General features: G+C 52.7%; 1 protein-coding gene across 2 annotated transcripts in view; it reads left to right on the forward strand.

The window, feature by feature from the left end:
* CTIF (cap binding complex dependent translation initiation factor) overlaps nt 1–20636 on the forward strand; it is a 329462-nt gene that overhangs the window by 101519 nt on the left and 207307 nt on the right. For both annotated transcript variants that reach the window (XM_052660394.1, XM_052660395.1), the window contains exons 4-5: nt 15103–15176; nt 16238–16342. In XM_052660394.1, coding sequence (XP_052516354.1) covers nt 15103–15176; nt 16238–16342 — 179 coding nt within the window. The remainder of the gene's footprint in view (nt 1–15102; nt 15177–16237; nt 16343–20636) is intronic.

Raw genomic sequence — 20636 nt, forward strand, 5'->3', positions numbered from 1 at the left:
ATGCCATCTGTCCCCAACCTCACGGTGACGTCTGGCTTCAGTTCATCTGGAGAAACCAGGGTATAACACTGACCCAACAATATTGATGACTGACTTTTATAGGGAGAACAGTTAGCAAACATTCACCAAGCGCCCACTGTAAACAGGATGAGCCATGTGGCCTGGTCTCTGCCCTCAGAGTACTTAGTGTCAGGTAGAGAAAGAAGGCTTTCTCGAGTGGAAAGCAGCAATCCAAAGCCCAAGCGTTTGTAAATACGGAGAGGAAGGGAGCTGTTGTTTGCAGGGCGGCTGGCATCTGTAGGGGGATGGGCCATGCTGTTATGGTAACCGCATCCGACTGGAGCTAGGAGATGTGAGTCCCTGTCCCTGTACCCCTGACTTGCTGTTTCATCACTGGTGAGGTACATCATCTCGCTATGGCCTCAGTTTCCTCTCTGAAAAAATGAGGAGATCACTAGACTTAACATCAAAATGTTTTGTGAAAAATATAGACCTAAATTTCCACTTCTGGGAAGATAGAATAGATGTTCTTTTCTATATTCCTTCTGCTAAGTACAACTAAAAGCCTGGCCATTCTATGTAAAACAGACCAAAAATTCTGAAAGGTCGAGAGGAGGCAGACTGCTTGGGACCTTGGGACCCAAGAGATGCCGCAGGAGTGACCTCCCTGGGCTTCCTTCTTGCCTCCTGTCTCCCAGACTTGAAGCTGAAGAAGCGAGTAATCAAGAAATGCCAGTGGACATGGATTTTTCTTTTTGAAGTCCTGACAAAAGACTACTTTCTCCAAGTTTAGGTCTAGGAAAAGGGTGACCGAGCAAGACAGAAAAGTTAATATCCCAGGAAAAACCGTGGTCCTGCCCTCACCCCCACCACCAGAGGCCCAGCGAGAGCCTGGATTTCCCCTTCCTCTGGGCTGTAATGAGACCCCTGAACCCACTCACCAGGGTGGTGTCGGTGAAGGTCAAGTAGGAAGCTGCAACTTTCATCCCTGCTGGCTGGTAAGAAGCCCCTCGCCTCCCCCCATGGCCCTGCAGAGGGGGGCTTGGACGCCCACCATCACTCAGTGGGATAGAGATGCCTCTCCTGTCCCTGTTAAGATGTGTCAGAGGAGGTTCTAATAAGGAGTTGGGACTTCCACTGTTGCCCGGTGGTCCTGAGGCCACCATAGCAGGGTCAGTAGGAGCCATGTCGAGCCCTGGGACTCCCACCTCCACTGAGCCATAACAGGTGCCCCCTGGACTTCTGCCTCCACTGGTGGTCGCAAGGCTGTACCCCTCTTTTCCCTGCCAGAGTGGTACCACAGAAAGCCAGCTAAAACAGAAGATTTAAATGAGATTCAGAGTCTCATTACATAACACTGAAGTGTCCTGATTACAATAAAAATCATGTGTCATACCAAGAATTGCAAAGATTTCAAAGTGAAAGAATGAAGATGATCAGTAAATACCAACACTGAGATGGGAAATTGGACTTCATCAAAATGAAAAACTCTCGCTCTGGGTAAAAACCCTTTTTAGAGCATGGAAGAGACAGATTACAAAGGGGGAGAAGATTTTTGCAAAACATGTATCTGACAAAGGACAAACATCTAGAATATATGAAGAACACTCAAAACTCAGCATTGAAAACGGTGCAATTAGAAAATGGTCAAAATATACGAAGAGATTTTTTTTTCACCAAAGAGGATATGTGACAAACTTAGACAGCATATTAAAAAGCAGAGACATCACTTTGCTGACAAAGGTCCATCTAGTCAAGGCTATGGTTTTCCCAATAGTCATGTATAGTCATATGTATGGTTGTGAGAGTTGGACCATAAAGAAAGCTGAGCACCAAAGAATTGATGCTTTTGAACTGTGATATTGGAGGAGACTCTTGAGAGTCCCTTGGGCTGCAAGGAGATCCAACCCATCCATCCTAAAGGAAATCAATCCTGAATATTCATTGGAAGGACTGATGCTGAAGCTGAAGCTCCAATACTTTGACCACCTGATACTTTGACCAACTGACTCATTGGAAAAGACTCTGATGCTGGGAAAGATTGAAGGCAGGAGGAGAAGGGGACGACAGAGGATGAGATGGTTGGATGGCATCACCGACTCAATGTACATGAGTTTGAGCAAGCTCTGGGAGTTGCTGAAGGACAGGGAAGCCTGGCGTGCTGCAGCTCATGAGATCGCAAAGAGTCAGACATGACTGAACTGAACTGAAAAGATGTCAAATGAGCACACAGGAAGATGTTCACTGTAGCTCTTTATACACCTATCAGAATGGCTAAAATTAAAAAAAAAAAGTGACAACGCTGAATGTTGGTGAAGATACAGAGAAGTTGGATGACGCACACATAGCTAGGGGGGGATGTTATGTGGTACAGCCATTCTAAAAAACAGTTTGGCAGTTTCTCGTGAAACTAAACCTACAAGTACCATATGATTCAGCAATTGCACTCCTGAGTGTTTATCCCAGAGAAATGAAAACTTATGCTCACACAAAAACCTGTACTCAGATGTCTATAACAGCTTTATTCATCAGAGCCCCAAACTGGAACCAATCCAGATGTCCTTCAACAGGTGAATAGTTAAATACGTTATGGCACTCAGCAATCAAAAGGAATCAGCTGTTGACACACGCAGCAACATGGATGAATCTCCAGGGAATTGTGTAGCGTGAAAATAGGCCAACCCCCCAAAGTTACATATTTCACTAATATCCCAGTCTTAAAATGCCAAGTGGAAAAGGAAATGACAGCCCACTCGAGTTTTCTTGCCTGGAGAATCCAAGGGACAGAGGATCCTGGCGGGCTAACAGTCCATGGGGTCGCAAAGAGCTGGACACGACTTAGTGATTAAACAACCACAAAACAATACAATTATAAAAACAGGGAGCAGGTTAGCAGTTCCCCATGGTTACGGGAGGGCACAGGATGAAGTGAGTGTGGGTACAGAAGCGCAGCAGGAAAGACCCTCGTGCCAGTGGAAATGTTCAGCTTCCTGACAGTACCGCTGTCAGTAGCCTGGATGTGATGCTGAGCTGTACTCTGCTACAAGCTTCCCCACTGGGGAAACTGGATAAAGGACACATGCATGTGTGTCGTGCTAGTCACTCAGCTGTGTCTGACTTTTTTTGACCCCGTGGACTGTAGGCCGCCGGGCTCCCCCGTCCCTGGGATTCTCCAGGCAAGAATACTGGAGAGGGTTGCCATGCCGTCCTCCAGGGGATCTTCCCGACCCAGGGCTCCTACGTTGCATGCAGATTCTCCACCATCTGAGCCACTGGGGCTGTGAAATCTCTATTAAAATTTCTTACAACTGGATGTGAATCTGCTGCTGCTGCTGCTGCTGCTAAGTCGCTTCAGTCGTGTCCGACTCTGTGCGACCCCAGAGACGGCAGCCCACCAGGCTCCCCCGTCCCTGGGATTCTCCAGGCAAGAACACTGGAGTGGGGTGCCATTTCCTTCTCCAATGCAGGAAAGTGAAAAGTCAAAGTGAAGTCGCTCAGTTGTGTCCGACTGTTTGCGATCTCATGGACTGCAGCCTACCAGGCTCCTCCATCCATGGGATTCTCCAGGCAAGAGTACTGGATTAGGGTGCCGTTGCCTTCTCCGAGATGTGAATCTACAATTCTCTTAAAAAATTTAAAGTACAGAACCTTTTGTTTCATCACAATATTTCAAGGAAATCTCATGTAGAAAACCAAGAGGGCAGAACTGTTTGGTGAGGCAAGGGAGGGCACCGACCTGCTCTCTCCCCAGCTCCATCCACGTCGTCACTCTGAGAGCATCTCTGCGGACCTCCCAGGTCAGCCCTGGGCCCTCAAGCCCTCTCCTCCCTGCCCTTCTGTGGTCCTGAGTCTGGTGCTGGCAGGAAAGGGAGGTATCTCTGGGGGCTGGGGAGTTCCAAGAAGGCCTCCTAGTGAGGAGCCTTGGAGGATGTGATCGTTTCTCTGCACACAGGTATGGGGCAAGCTGAGTGGGACCCTATTCCTTCAGCAGATGCTGGACAGGCAGCCAGCCAGAAGTGGCCTCTGCTGTAGCCCAGTCTAGGATAGGTACTAATAATATTACCATTTGAAATTTTTTATTTAGTTATTTATTGGCCATGCCTGTAGGATCTTAGTTCCCTGACCAGGGATCAAACCTGGGCCCCTTGTGGCAGAAGCATGGAGTCTTAACATTTGAAATGCCAGAGAAGTCCCAGTGTTGCCTTTGAATCCTCGTGGTGGTGGTCGTGGTTTAGTCACTAAGTTGTGTCTGACTCTTGCGATCCCATGGACTGTAGCCTCCCAGACTTCTCTGTCCATGGGATTCTCCAGGCAAGAATATTGGAGTGGGTTGCTGTTTCCTTCTCCAGGGGATCTTCCTGACCCAGGAATCGAATCCGGGTCTCCTGCATTGCAGGCAGATTCTTTACTGGACTGTGCTATGAAGGAAGCCTGGTTAATTAGCCAAGAGACTGGAGAAATGTACTTGGCCACAGACTTTAGTAACTGTCTCCCTCTCCTCCCTAGCCTTTGGGTCCTAATTCAAAGACAGGGTAGAGAGAGAAGGGACAGATTGGACAAACAGGCAGGAGAGTTCCAGAATGAAAGGAGTGGCCTTGTCTGCTCCTGAACTCATCTCTGGTGCTACTCAGGAGGCTTTTTCTTCTGGTCTCTGCTCTCTTGTTCTCCTGCCTCTGGCCTTTCTATTGTCTCACTCGCTCACTCAGTCATTAAGTTGTGTCCGATTCTTTGCAACCCCATGGACTGTAGCCTGCCAGGCTCCTCTGTCCATGGGATTCTCCAGGCAAGAATACTGGAGTGAGTTGCCATTTCCTCCTCAAGAGTATCTTCCCAAGCCAGAGATTGAACCTGCATCTTCTGCGTTGGCAGGCAGATTCTTTACCACAGAGCCACCCAGGAGGGATTGAAACATTGGAGGTCCATCACTGACTTTCACTCCAGCATGTGGGGGTGCTGTCCTTGGTGCTGAACATGAACCACCACCCCCCACCCCCACCCCACCCAACACACACACATGCACGCACACACACCTGCACATGCAGGTGTCAGGACAGGGCTGTTTCTCCTTGGGCCCTGCCCTCCCCCACCACCTCCATCAGCACTTGACTCCTACTAATTCTCTGCTCAAGCAAACCCAAGTCACCCTCAAAATCTGAGGAACCAAGAGGAGCCAGCCTGCCGGAAACCCCTGTTTTAGCCCAGGAGATGCCACTGGGGTCCTTTGGTCTTCAAGTATTCTGTGTAATGTAAAACACTCTCCCAGTGTCTCATGTTTCACTTCCTGCCCCCACCCTGACTTGGGAATCACTAATTTAGTCCAGTGTTCATGGTATGGAAGAGGCAGCTCAGGTCCAAGGAGCTGGAGCAACCCTCCTGGGGCCCCAGGAAGCAGCTTGCAGACCTTGGGTCCTGCTTTCCCATCCATCCATGCAGGAAGTTTTCCCTGGAGTCCAGAGTCATTGGCATGCATTGTGTCATTTGATGCTTAAGTATGTGTTGTTTTTTTGGTTGTATTTTCCTTTTCTGTGACTCCCCATCTAGGTGGTAAGACCTGCGAGGCAGAGACGAGTGCCTCGGGCCTCCTGCAGCCACCTGGTGGCTAGCGCTGTGTTAATCCACTATGTGGGTGATAGATTGGGGCTGGGGGCAGGGGACTTGGGAGAGCATCCTTGGAGAGGAAGGAGAGAAGTCTTGTCCACTGTTTAAAGGGATGGCCCACCCTGTCAGCTCCCCTGGGAGCCCCAAGCCTGTGGGGTTGCTTGCTCTTGGCTCCTGTGATGGATGGAATCTGTGGGAAAACATTTTGCACCGAGAGAGGGAAATGGACTGGGATTATGAGCCTTCTGAGGAGGGCATCTCTCGAGTACCCAGGTGGGGCCCTGTAGAGCTGATGACCAGCAGCTGGCCCCTGGGGCTGCAGGCCCCAGTCCTGGGCTGGCCACTCTGGTGCAGCTGACACAGCAGCAGACATCAGACTGACGTGCTCAGACAGCCTCTAGTTGGAACTTCACTTGTGACCCCGCAGATAAAGGCAGGAGTCCTCCTGCTGCCCCCTGCCCTGCTCAGCCAGGTTCTGCCTTATTTCCAAACACTTGCAGCCTAGGATTGTCAACACACACACACATTCACACACCTGTGCACGTGCATGTCGTGTGCAGAAGCAAAAATGACTCTGCAGTTGTATATTAATAAAAAACAGCAGCGTAGAAGAGGGTCATTTTTTCCCGTTGCACCTGACTGGGCATGTTTTTCTACTGCACAGTGACTCACTCCCATCTTGTTCCGTTCACTCCTGCATGGAGCCCTCTGTCCCTACCCATCCCAGCTCTCACCCCACATTCCCTCTTTCTCTCACTGCAACCGCCCCAGTGCTGCCTTCCCAAGAGACAGGCTCGGAGAACCCAGGTGTTCGTTGGGATGTGGGCATGTGCTTGCATTATGGGAAACTCTGCGGTGGGGTCAGAAGTTATCTGACTCATGTAATGGCAGGGCGCAGTGGCTGAGAGCGTGAACGCTGGCCTCACACTCTGTGCATCCCCATCTTGGAAACGAGCTGTGACGTGAGAAGGTTCTCTGAGCCTCGGTTTCCTCATCAGTGAAATGGGCATAATGGTGGCAACAGTTGCTTCCTAGGGCTGCCATAGATGTCAAGGGCTCACGTGGTGCCTGGTGTACCAGGAGTGCACCAGGGTTTGCGCTCATTCTCCGGAGCCTGTCGTCCCCTGAGGTGGGGCAGCTGTGCGCCCAGTGTGGCCGTTTGAGAGGCGGCTTCAGTCCCCCTGACGGTGAGCAGCTGTTTCCATTTCTTTTCCCACATGGTGTAAAGTGCTCATTAGCCCTTTGTGATGTGCTCTGCGAGCAGCACGGTTCACCCTGGCAAGGGGCCCCCTAATTGCCAGTTAAAGGGGCTGTTGTGAAGGCTCCAGCAGCATTTAAGTGCTAAAAAACGATCCACTGGAAAGCGTGATTGTTTCTGAGAAGGATCCTCAGACCCTCGGCATTGCAACAACTTGGGGGCTGGGCCGAGTGACCTCAGGGCCGGGGATGGGGTGGGACTCGCAGGGAAGCCTTGGTCACCAGGGCCAGCTGTGGAACTGCAAATTGGAGAATGTTCTTGAAGAATCCAGTGAGGCTTTGTGGAGAACTTTCAGTGCCTAACCATGGAGTCCTTGCAAAGAAAATAATAATGAATGATGGATGCTGTGTCCCAAGACTCAGGAGGGGGTGGGGGTGAGCAGGCAGGAGGACACAACAGAAAAGTGAAGCCAGGGATCCTGCCATAGAGGGGATGGCAGACTAGTTGGGGAAGAGAGTTTTACTAAGCGCTTAAGATGGCTATTTCCTAGTGGGGTTTCCTCTGGGGGGACCACAGTCCTGCAGGACTCTCTGTGGAGTAGGAAGGAAGAGTGGGGTGGATTTCTGGCCAGAGACATTTGATGAAAGCTGTGTAGTGTGCGGGGCTTCCCTGGTAGCTCGGCTGGTAAAGAATCTGCCTGCAGTGCAGGAGACCCCGGTTCAATCCCTGGGTCGGGAAGATCCCCTGGAGAAGGGAAAGGCTACCCACTCCAGTCAGTGTTCACAGGCTTCCCTGGTGGCTCAGATGGTAAAGAATCCACCCACAGTGTGGGAGCCCTGGGTTCTATCCCTGGGTTGGGATAATCCCCTGGAGGAGGGCATGGCAACCTACTCCAGTATTCTTGCCTGGAGAATCCCCATGGACAGAGGAGCCTGGCGGGCTGCAGTCCATGGGGTCACAAAGAGTCGGACACGACTGAGCGACTAAGCATGGCATAGCGTGCTGCCACCTACTTGAAGAGTCAGCATCTAAGACCAATAAAGGCACTGAGAAATTCTGCAATAAAATAATTAATTCTCAGTCATGTGACTCTGTGCATCCCAAATATTTGACTGAGGAGCCTTTTAAAACTTTTTGACCTCCAGGAAACTTTTTAATATCCACTGTTTCCAACAGCATATTCCATGGACCCCTCCAGCTGCCCTATTTTTAAACGACCAGCCATCCTTTCCCTCAGTGATTCTGATGCACACTGACGTCTCTGAGCCAGCGGCTTAGTGTTTCTAGAACACGCTGGGAGCACACAGTGGATCAGGAAGGAAATCGGCCACCGGGGTGTGCGCTGCACAGGGTTGGTGCAGGCTCGTGGGGCACCAGCTGATGAGAAAATGGCAGAACCACAGGAGGGAAGGCTCTTGAGCTGGATCCCAAGAGAGAGAAAGACTGAGGGTGGGCGGGAAGGAGACGTGTTTTCTCTGAGTGCAGGCAGAGCACAGCGGCCCAGCCTGCAATAAAGCCAGGGCCTTCGGGAGTTTGGGGCGGCCTCCGAGCCCTTTCACAGACAGGGTCTGAGCCGCACAGCCACACGGAGCCTTGCCTGTGTGCCACGAGGGCCCGGAGGCCCCTGTAGCAGCAAGGGGAACAGCCACGCCCCCCCAACCTTCTTCCCTGCCCTGTCTGTGTCTGGGCGGTTTCATAGTTTGAGGACTGGAGCCCAGGTTCAGGAAGATCCACTGGAGAAGGAAATGGCAACCCACTCCAGTATTCTTACCTGGAGAATCCCCATGGACCGAGGAGCCTGGCATGCTACAGTCTATGGGATTGCAGAGAGTCGGACGCGACTGAGCAACTAAGCAGCAAGCAGCCCAGGACTCAGGAAAGGGGAGCATCCAGGCACTTGATGATTTCAAGGACTTAGCCTGGATCTGACTCCACACAGCAGGGGGCCCCAGGGTTGCCTGGGCGCTGTCGACCCAGAGCTGACGGGCGCTGGGGTGGGCGTGGGAAACCACTAGGGTCCTGGCTATCAGTTCAGTGGCAGTGGTCACCCCACCAGTGAGTCCTGGCCCCTCTGGGCACCAGCTGGGTCACCACCTCAGCTTCATCGAGGGACCAAGAGGGGAGTCTCTGCTGGTTGAGGCTCTTCCCTTCCTGCGCTGAGACTTGAAGGACACAGACTTTGCTTCCAAGAGCCAGGCCCTTTCTCCAGCCCCGGGTGGTAAAAGGTCTCATGCAGTGATTATATGCCTGTCACGTCCCATCGCCCAGAACTCTCAGATGCCCAGGTTCTTGTTACGTGCTGCAGTCATCGTGCCAAAGGGAGCAGCGACAAGTAAGTCATCCCCGTCACCGGGATTTGCGCTGTGGGCTTCTCCAGACACGGCCTTCTGCCCTGTTATGACGCTGGCCTTAGTGGGGGTCACCCTGCTATTGCGTTCAGCAAGAGAAGCCACAGGCTTGCCCGCTGCCCTTGGCACATCCTGTTTAGCGGCCCCAAGAGTCCTGGTTCTTGCCCAGCGCCGTTGCCTCCTCCGGGGATGCTGTGCACACTTTGTTTCCCTGGGACCGTGGGACGCCAGGGTTCCAGGCCCCTGGTCTAAAAGGGGCTCGTCCTGCCATTTCTGTTCCTCAGCTCGGAGAATCAGTCATGCTGTGGGGGAGGGAATGGAGGCGAGAGATAGACCCGAGTGAGGAGTGCAAGTGGAGGGGTGAGATGGAGGCTTCCGCTGGGTGCGGGATGCTGCTTGCTGAACCGGAGGTTGAGCTGATGGGAGGGTGATGGGGGGACGGTTGAGTAGCAGGGTGTTTGCTGGAGACTGCAGTGGTCTCAGAGTTTTCGGCATTTAAAATAGGGCTCAGGTTGTCTCCGTCAGTTTAGGAATAAGTTCTCTGGGTTGCTGTGAGGGTGGGTGGGAATTATGAGGGCTCCATGGTGGCCCAGTTGGTAGTTAATCTGCCTGCAGTGTGGGAGACCTGGGTTCCGTCCCTGCGTCAGGAAGATCCCCTGGAGAAGGGAACGCCTCCCCACTCCAATATTCCAGCCTGGAGAATTCCATGGACAGAGGAGCCTGGTGGGCTGCAGTCCATGAGGTCACAAACAGACACGACTGAGCAACTTTCACTCACTCACTCACACACATGAGGAAATGTGTGGAGAGAGTCTATAAACTATGAAGTACTGAAAAAAATAGAGGCTTCTTGCCTCCGAATGGAGCTGGTGCTGCAGCGCGTGGTTGAAGGGGCGGGGCCTCGCTTTACAGGGAGTCACCTGCTTAGGGGCTCAGGGCGCAGCTCCTGCAGCTGCCCCCCTGTCACTCTTCCCCACCAGCAGCCAGCAGGGCCTTGTCCTGGACCCCCAGAATCCAGAGGCTGGTAGGTCCTCTGCCGGGGACGCTGCTTCAGAAGAGGCTGGGGCCTGAGCTTGCGATGCCCAGGCACCTCGCTCAGTTGGTGCTCCCTGCACGGGGCAGGTGGTGGAGAGCCTCCCCTCTCTGCTAGGAGGGGTGCTGGTCTCATAGCCACCACCTCCAGCCTCCAGCCCAGGAGGGAGCTTTATGTGCATTTGGACTGTGGTGCTGGAGAAGACTCTTGAGAGTCCCCTGGACTGCAAGGAGATCCAGCCAGTCCATCCTAAAGGAGATCAGTCCTGAATATTTATTGGAAGGACTGATGCTGAAGCTGAAGCTCCAATACTTTGAATACCTGATATGAAGAACTGACTCATTGGAAAAGACCCTGATGGTGGTGAAAGATTGAAGGCAGGAGGAGAAGGGGACCACAGAGGATGAGATGGCTGGATAGCATCACCAACTCGATGGACATGAGTTTGAGTAAGCTCCAGGAGTTGGTGATAGACAGGGAAGCCTGGTGTGCTGCAGTCCGTGGGATTGCCAAGAGTCGGATACGACTGAGCAACTGAACTGAACTGACTGGAGTGTTCATGAGTTACCTTCAAGATGAATCACACTCCTCCCTGTGAGATGCTTGCAGTCCCGGGTGTAGCTGCGGCTTCCCCTCCCTTTTACATGGTTGTTCTCTCTCCATCCTATGTTCCTCCTTCTTTCAGGGCCTCAGATCTCAGGGCGGTTACTCCATCCTGACATCCTAATCTGTGAATCAGTCTTTCAGGCACAGAGACAGCAGGGCCTCTGCCTCTCAGGGTGGAGTCTCTCCCACCAGTTGGCAGGCATCGGAGGTGGACCTACTCTGTGCCCAGCTTGGCCACTGTGGGGGAACAAGAACAGAAGGCAGGTGCAGTCCAGGAGCTTAAAATGTAGTTGGGGTCATGGATGAACCGTGAGGACGTGACGTTAAGTGAAGTAAGCCAATCACAGAAACAGACAAATACTGAGATGTTACACTTGCGTAAGGTACTTAGAGTCATCAAAATCACAGACAGAAAATAGAGTGGCTGCCAGGGTCTGGGGAGGGGAAAATGGGGAGTTACTGTTCAATGGGGATAGACTTCCAGTTTTTCAAGATGAGAGGAGTTATGGGCATGGGTGGTGCTGATGGTTGCATGATATTATAAATGTATTTAGTACCACTGAACTGTACAGTTAAAGTGGTTAAGGTGGTAGATTTTACATTATGTGCATTGGGCCACAATAAAAATGTTTTGAAAAAAAATCTTACTTGGGGAGATCTAACATTCTCTGGGTGTAAGAGAGTGATGACAAAACAGTGGTCCGCTCCAAGTAAGCTGAATCTGTAAGGCCGTCCTGGAGGAAGGCATGAGCTTCATTCTGGGTATCGTCTTTGGAAGCAGGGTTGGGTTTGTTTGATTTTTTTTTTTTTTTTTTTTGACCTTTGCTTTCGAAGTCATTTGGAAATGCTGCACTTACTGGTAATTATCTTTGCGGCCTGGGAAGGGTGTCGTGAACAAGCCCGTTGATGTCTCAGGAGGATGGAGGCTGTCCTCATGTGGGGGTTGATTAATATTAATAGAAGGTGAGTCGCTCCAGCCACCTGCAATGTCAAAGCTGCATCTGAAGCGAGCAGGACACCAGGAGTTGGGGTGGGTAGGGTGATAAGGCAGTTCACAGAAGGACAGGAGGGACTGATCCTGGAGCACAAGCGGCCACCCAACTAGAGGATGTGAATCAGGCCACAGTTGATTAGTGATGTCTGCCACTGGTGGGAGAGGGGCTGATCTCAGCACAGGGGCCAGTGAGGAGCCACCCACAGCAGTTGGCCCTACATGCTCAAGTATCCTTTTATTTGAGTATGAGGACTCTGAAGTCCAAAATGGTGACGTAACTTCCCTGAGGTCACATGGGTCATTATGGCAAGAGGAGAACGCGTGTTTGAGGAAGACGATGAAAGTCTTTTGAAGGGTATGAATAATGGTGTTGGCAGGGTGGGGCGGGGACACAGTTCAACCCACAGCAATCACTGAGGAGCATTTGGGAGGCCCCTAGTAGGCCCTGACCAGGACCAAGAGGGGGTGATGTTGGGGACCGCTGACTCGCCTGCCTGGGGGCCCTTCGACACACTGCTGGGCTCCCTGTGCAAACCCAGGAGGCCTTCAGGTCACCCGGCACGCCTCACCGTGTCCTGCCAGGGCCCCTTTCCACCCCCGGCCCCATTTTCCAGGATGACTGCGCCCCTCCTTTTCCCTCTGCTCACCTGACCCCCCGAATCCTTACTCAGGGGAGCCCCTCTCTGTTCCTCAGGAAAGTTGCCCATGCCTTGGCCCCACTGTGGCAGCTTGAATCAGTGATTATTGATCATGTGTGTGTCATCCCCTGCCGTTCTTCGCCAGCAAGGTCTGGGAAACACTTTTGTGTTTTCAGCACCTGCCCAGGCCTAGGCCCGTGGAAAGATCTTAAAGGAAGATTTCCTGGTGTATGAGCTTGCGGATCTGAGAAGTGACAAGTCCCGGGATAGATCATCATACAAATAAAGCTGGGGATTCTACCAGGAATCCAACCAGAATGTCATAGCACCCAGAGAAGAAAGAGCATCCAGCTCAGTGGATTTTCACCAACTGGACACACTCAGGAAAGCAGCACCTAGATTCAGAACAGACGTTACCAACCCCCTAGGACCCCCTGAGGCCCTTTTCCAGTTACTGTCCAAATTCCATCTCCATACATTAGTTTGCCTGTTCTTGAACTTTATATAAATTGAGTAAGAGAGCGGGTGCTCTTGTGTCTAGACTCTTTTATTCCCCTCTGCACTTGTGGGCTTTATTTCTGTTGCTGCGTATTGTTTTAGCTTGTTCATTCTCACTGTGTGTCATATTCCAGTATGTGAACACACCACAGCTAATTTGCCTGTTTCACCTATTGCTAGGCATTCCAGTGGCCTCCAGCTGGTAGCTCTTATGAATGAGGCAGTGCTGTATTCTATGCTGTAAATGGCTTCTGAACATCTGTGCACATTTCGGCTGTGTTTGTACCTGGGAGTGGAGTCCTGGGTTATAAGGCATGCACACGGTCAGCTTCAGTAGAGGTGGAAGTACTGTTTTTAAAGAGTGTGGTGATGGAAAAAAGCCTGTGGGGGTCATGATGTTACCGAGCCAAACTTGGGTCTGCTTGCCTACGTACACGAAAACCAATGTCCCGATTCTGGGTTGTGGTGAAGCCAAGTGAAGTGAAAGTCGCTCAGTTGTGTCCAACTCTTTGCTACCCCATAGACTACATAGCTATGCAGCCCATGGAATTCCCCAGGCCGGAATACGGGGAGTGGGTAGCCTTTCCCTTCTCCAGGGGATCAAACCCAGGTCTCCTGCATTGCAGGTGGATTCTTTACCAGCTGAGTCACAAGGGAAGCCCACTCCAGTACTGGACTAGGTAGCCTATCCCTTCTCCAGGGGTTCTTCCCGACCCAGGAATCGAACTGGGGTCTCCTACATTGCAGGTGGATTCTTTACTAACTGAGGTATCAGGGAAGCAAAGTGATGAAGCAGAGTGTAGCGTTTATTACGGTTGCCAAGCAAGGTGTCCAGGAGAACTAGTGCTTAAAAGTCCCAACGTCCCCACAGGCCTTCAGGGAAAGGACTTTAAAGACAGGGTGAGGGAGGGGGGTTGTGAGGTGTGCGATCAGCTCAAAGACATTCTTCTGATTGGTTGGTGGTGAGGTAATTGGGCATCAACATCACCAGCCTTCTGGTTCCAGCCCATCTGGAATCTCCGTGCTTGTGGTCAGCATGCAGTTAACATCTTCCACCTGGTGGGGGTTAAGTATCTGCAGAGCAGCTCAAAGGACATGATTCAGAATATTATCTGTAGACCTTGAGGAAGAACTAAAGGTCCCAGCATTTTTTTTTAATGGCTAAGCTATTATTATTTTATCTTGCTTGTGCATTTTCTCATTTCTCTGTTAAATTTACTCTTTGGAACTTGGGAAAGGCCTAGGAGGCTAAAGTCTTTCTACAGACAAGAGGCAGGCGGAGGAACATAGGAGGGGGTTGGGTCTGTTCTGGGAAGGCCCCATAGGGTCCTGCTCGGTTTCAAAGAGGGATGGTGGCATCTGGAGTGAAGACGGGGAACTGGCAAACTTGTGGCAGAGACCATCAGCCAAGGGGCAGATCGCAGAAGCTGGGTCATGTCTGTGGGAAGAATCACATAGGGAACATCAGAGGATAAAGACCAGAGCGTTAGAAAAGTTCCTTTGCTGGAACTGTTGGTCCGTGGGGGCTTCTTGGGCTTCTCTAGTGGCTCAGCAGTAAAGAGTCTGCTTATGATCGAGATGCCTTGGTCAAGAAGATCCTCTGAACAAGAAAATGGCAACCCACTCCAGTATTCTTGCTTGGAGAATCCCATGGACAGAGGAGCCTGGTGGGCTACAGTCCCTGGGGTCGCAAGAATCGGACAAGACTGGAGCAACTAAACCACCACCTTGGGGGTTTCTTGATGCCGCCTGATTTCAGGGTGTGGGGCTTAATTCCAAAGGAAGTCAGCCTCCCAGCAGACCTTCCTGCGTGCCTGGTTCCACACAGTCCCTGCCTGGGGAGACGCCCCACCATCAGACTGGCAGTGCTGGAGGCAGCTCACCAGTGCAGAGGCTTTGAGGAGGGAGCCACAGGATGGCATGGCAGAGCCCTGGGGTGCCCTGCACCTGACCACACAGCTCTGCCAAACACTGTCGAAATGAGGGCCCGTACCTGGGGGAGGCCAGGGTTCCCCTGACTCATACACGCTGCGTACACCCGCTGGGACCCTTCAGCGGCCCCCTCCAATGTCCAGGCTGCTCAAGGGGACAGGGCTCTGCCATCCTCTCTGGGATTGGGCCTTCTACCCACTTGTTTCGTGTCCTGGCTGGGCAAATAACACCCCTCTTTCATCCTCCATGTCTTCCAGAATGGCAGCAAAGACACCTCTCTGGACATGCTGGGCACAGATATCTGGGCTGCCAACACCTTTGATTCCTTCAGGTGAGCTCCCCTTCCTCTTGTGTGTGTGGCTCCAGCTGGGACCCCGGCTTCCTGGTCCTTATTCCCTGAGGGACCCTTTGGGGGCCAAGTTCATGTTGAGAGTTCATTGCCCTGGAAGTGGAGGGGAGTGAAGTAGAGAGGATGAGGCTGGAGGAAGGAGGGGAGAGAGAGAAGGAAGGAGACAGCTGGGGTGGGGTCCAAGGGAAGGAGAGGAGGAGACGAGAAGATGCAAAGAGAAGAGTGTGAAAGGGAGAGACAGATGCCCCCAGTCCGACCCCAGGGAGGGGGGGCGGTGCTGGGGAGGTGGAGGACAAAGGAGAGCGGTGCCCGGTGCACGTTAGACAAGCTGGGGTGGAGCGGGGGCTGCCCCAGGGAGAGGCCCGGAGAAAAGGAAGCACTGTCAGTGCTTCCAGCTCTTGGAGGTTTCTGATGGGCCACACTGCAAGGGCAGGCGTTGGCCAGACTTCCCGAGGATGTGGGCTCGGTGCCCCTGAAGGGTTTGCTGATGAGCACCTGTCATGGTGTCCGTCCCTTTTGGGAGTGACAGCTTAGGCCACAGATGACTCTTTAGCTCAGCTGTGCCCCCAGCCCCGGAGCTTGTCAACTCTGGGTGTGCTCCAGGCGCACCCTGGCTCCGGCTTGCTCAGCACCGAAGCACCATCGGTCTCCCCCCGAGACCGGTACTCAGGGGACTTGGCCCCCTGCTTCCCCACTGACAGATTCAACCCCAGACTTTCCGGTGTTTTAGGGGGACCGCTGAGAGCGGGGGTCAGGCCCACACTGTGTGTTTTATAGGCATCCATTATCTCAGGGCAGGGTTAAAGAAGGGGAAGGCTTCGTAGGCAGGCCCCTGCCCCATGATCTGTGAGCACAGGGCTGATGTGCCAGGCTCCGTTCCGAGTGAGGGGTCCCCTCCTGGCCCTGCCTGTGGCCAGTGGGCACCTCCCCTTCCTGCCCACCCCTTTCTGAGCTGCTTCTCCTCCTGGTGCCTCCCCCAGGGTGTCCCCTGGGACATCTCATCTCCATCACTAACGGGACTCGTCCCCTTTCTCGCCCTCTAGTGGTGCCACCTGGGACCTGCAGCCTGAAAAGCTGGACTTCACCCAGTTCCACAGGAAGCTTCGACACACGCCCAAGCAGCCCCTGCCACACATCGACCGGGAAGGGTAAGAGGCAGCCAGGGGCTTTCACAGAGCGGTCAGTGAGGCGGGGGACAGCTGTGTCCCTCCAGGAGCTGGAGGGTGGGGGGCCTTTCCCCGGCAGGCGATGCCCAGAGAGGCTCACTGGCTCAGACCTGCAGGTTCACCCTGGACCCCCGCACCCTTCACTGCCCAGCCCCCGTGAGCCATACTGCCTGCTCACCTTCCTGACCTCTCACAGTGACCCTGCTTGGCTGTGGTCCAGCGCAGCGGCTGAGACCGGCTGATGGGAGCGGAGATCGATGGGTCCACCCCCAGGGTCTCAGGTTCGGGAGGTCTTGGGGGGTGGGGCCCAGAGGGTTTGCATGTCTAACGAGTCCTCAGGAAATGCTGCTGCTGCTTGGGGCCCTGCTCTAAGAGCCTCTGCAGTCCCTGATGCTTTTCCCCGGTGTCCCCTTCTTGACTTAGTTCGTGCATCACTGTCCACTTCCGCTTTGCGAGAGGGTTTCAGGGACTTCCTGGGCAGTCCAGTGGTTAGCACTCTGTGCTTGCTCTGCAGGTGAAACGAGTTGGACCCCTGGTCCAGGACTTAAGATCCTGCAGGAAAAAAAAAGATGGTGTCAGGGCCTGGGCTCACTCTGGACAGGAAAGTGACTCCGGACAGACATGGGGTGGGGGGTGGTGGTGTGTGAGACAGCTGGTTGCTTTTCTTCCTTACTTTAAAAATTATTTTTGTTGTTGTTCCATCGCTCAGTCGTGTCCGACTCTTTGCAACCCCATGGACTATAGCACACCAGGCTTCCCTCTCTTTCACCACCTCCCATAGTTTGCTCAAACTCATGTCCATTGAGTCAGTGATGCTGACTTAAAATTCACATAACATAATATTAACCCTTTGAAGGTATTCAACTCAGTGGCATTTGGTACACTGATAATGCTGTGTAACCACCACCTCTCTCTAGTTCCCAAACTAGATGGTAATCCTATGTTTGAACTTTCTGAGGAACAGCTAAATTGTTTTCCATAGCAGCTGAATGTTTCACATTGCCAGCAGCAACACGCAGGGGATCCCATTTCTCCACATCCTCACCAACGCTTGCTGTTTTCCATTTTTTTTAAGTCTACTCATGGCTTTTTATTTTTTCCTTCCAGTCCTTACCCATCCACCCTTGTCTCCCTGTCACTTCAGATCTAAATATAACTGACATTGTGGGGTGCATTCCTGCATCTCACCTGTCCCACCGCTAACTCTGCCCACCCCACCCACCCCGAGTGGTCACCGTCCTCTTGGCAGTGGTCTCCCTGCAGTGTCAGTGACAAAACCTGAGAGGGAGACGCTCGAATCCTTATTTCAGAGATGAAACGCAGCTCAGAGATGCACAGTAACCTGCCCAGGAACAGAACCGTGGTTTAAGTCCTTCTGATACCATCCAGTGTTCAGGCTCAAGGATACCAGAGTATCCTTGAATCGGCTTGATCCCCTTAACTTTTTATGTAAAATGACATGCATATTTTGGGGGTCAGAGGCCCAGACACTCGTATCAGACTTTCCCAGGGGACCCCGTCTTCTCGCCTGCCCTACCTCTGCTTGTGTGGTTTCTATACGGACTTTTGGGATGATTTTTGGGGACGGAGAGAGGACATGCCCTTGAACACGGAGGCATCCTGTTAGGAGGAGATAGTGCCAAGCAGAGATCCAACCGCGGGGCTTCCTCGATCCTGCCTCACTCACGCCCGTCCATCCGCTCACCCGCTGACCGTCCCCTCAGTCCTCCCCCTCAGCAGCGCTGGGGGCATCTCCTGAGCTGCTGGACTGCACAGGGCTGGGCCCTCCAGGCTTCTGAGTTTAGGAAAGCTGACCTTTCTTCAGCTTAAGTTGGCTTAAAGCTCAACATTCAGAAAACTAAGATCATGGCATCCGGTCCCATCACTTCACAGCAAATAGATGAGGAAACAGTGAAAACAATGAGAGACTTTATTTTTTGGGGGCTCCAGAATCACTGCAGATGGTGACTACAGCCATGAAATCAAAAGACGCTTACTCCTTGAAAGGAAAGTTATGACCAACCTAGACAGCATTTTAAAAAGCAGAGACATTACTTTGCCAACAAAGGTCTGTCTAGTTAAGGCTATGGTTTTTCCAGTAGTCATGTATGGATGTGAGAGTTGGACTATAAAGAAAGCTGAGTGCCGAAGAATTGATGCTTTTGAACTGTGGTGTTGGAGAAGACTCTTGAGAGTCCTTTGGACTGCAAGGAGATCTAACCAATCCATCTTAAAGGAGATCAGTCCTGGATGTTCATTGGAAGGACTGATGCTGAAGCTGAAACTCCAGTACTTTGGCCACCTGATGCGAAGAGCTGACTCATTGGAAAAGTCCCTGATGCTGGGAAAGATTGAGGGCAGGAGGAGAAGGGGATGACAGAGGATGAGATGGTTGGATGGCATCACTGACTCAATGGACATGAGTTTGGGTAGGCTCCGTGAGCTGGTGATGGACAGGGAGGCCTGGCGTGCTGCAGCTCATGGGGTTACAAAGAGTTGGACATGACTGAGCGACTGAACTGAACTGAACTGACCTTTGCCCAGGTCAAGTTCAGGAGCTGTTTTTCTGCAGAAGTGATGCTCCTGCCTTCCCTGAAGTGTGGGCCAGTTGGAGCTTGCAGTGTGCCTTGGGAAAGGAAGGAGTAGTTTGCACCTCTGAAGCCTGGTCACAAAGCTGGCTGAGTCCACAAATGGTGAGGAACACACACAGTATACCATACAGCCCCTTCCCAGAAGTATTTTTATCCACTCTACTGTTCAAAGGAGACGTGAGCCCATTCATACTTGAGACTGTGTGTACACACTCAGAGTACACAGTGTAAACTAAGGGCCAGGTGTGAGTTAAATAAAGTAAATGCAGAGCGGGGCAGAGAAGCCAGCGGTGAAGGGGACTGATGCACAGTCTGGGGAAGGCTTCCGAGAGAGGTGGCGTTTCCCTGGGACGCGCCCGTCTCTCCTCTTTCCCCTGGGAGCACATGGACGGTGAAACCGCTGGGGAAACTGAGCCCCAGAGGACAGAAGTGATGACACTGCCTCATGGACTGAGGCTGTCTAGTGGGGATCGAGTGGTGAAGCCAGGTTTTCTGAAGGTGTCTACACCAGTTCATGCAAATTAACATCCTAACAAACTACAGTTTGGCAGTAGTAACAAATGACTGTCCAGGGAGAGAAAGGTTCCCCTATTGCTGAGGGTCCTTGTCCCTTCTGGATCTGGAGGAACTGGCCACACCCACTCATCACTAGGCGTACTCACTGGGAGGAGCCGCCCAGATTTGCTGACAGTCTCCCCACCCCTCACCAGACACATGGGGTGTGTGTGTGTGTGACACCTTGTATGTGTGTGTGTATGTGTGTGACACCATGTGTGTGTGTGTGTGACACCTGGTGTGTGTGTGTGACACCTGGGGGGTGTGTATGTGTGTGACACCTGGGGGGTGTGTGGGTGTGTGTGCACGCACGCTCTGTCATGTCCAACCCTTTGGCCCATGTACTGTAGCCCACCAGGCTCCTCTGTCCATGGGATTTCCCAGGCAAGAATACTGGAGTGAGTTGCCATTTCCTCCTCAAGGGGATCTTCCTGACCCAGGGAGCGAACCTGCGTCTCTTGGGTCTCCTGCATTGGCAGGCGGATTCTTTACCATTGGCTCTCTGGCCAAATCCCATCTCTCTTGTGTGGCTGGGGAGTTTGGGTGCAGCGCCCTGTGGCCACCTTGTGGCTGAGCCAGGAGCCGTGTTCCCCCTTAGGGTCTGGCAGTACTGGGGATGCACTTGACATACCCAGCCTCTGCAGCAGCCCTTGGAAGTAGGGTACCACCCGGTTGCCAAGGCTTCCCACAGCCCGCGTTTCCATGGAGGGACAGAAATCCGAGAAGGCTGTTGCCTTGGAAACCCTGTTGGCAGCAGTGACTCAGCTGATCTGTAGCCACCTTAAGACCTCCTCCAACCTGCCTGGCCCTCCAGGGAGTTTTGAGCCCTAGACCTAGGGAGACAGCAGCCCTTCCTGCTGATTGGACCCTAGAGGCTGCTAAGGTGAGAATAAAGGGCCCAGGCAAGCTAGGCAAGTGCCTGAGGGGGGCTGGAGTCAGAGGGGCGGTCCCTGTGCACGGGACCTGGGGGTGGGGGGTCAGCCATTCCTGCCGGCCAGAATCTCCGGTTCCCTCCTTCCGTGCTGCCAGGACTCACAGGGAACACAGGTGACTTCAAGCAGTCGGTTCCTTTGCGGGCCAGCCTGTTTCTACCGGGCAGATTTGTTAGCTGAAAGGCATGTCTCCAGACC

Source organism: Budorcas taxicolor, chromosome 22, assembly GCF_023091745.1.
Source record: "Budorcas taxicolor isolate Tak-1 chromosome 22, Takin1.1, whole genome shotgun sequence".
Lineage (NCBI taxonomy): Eukaryota > Metazoa > Chordata > Mammalia > Artiodactyla > Bovidae > Budorcas > Budorcas taxicolor.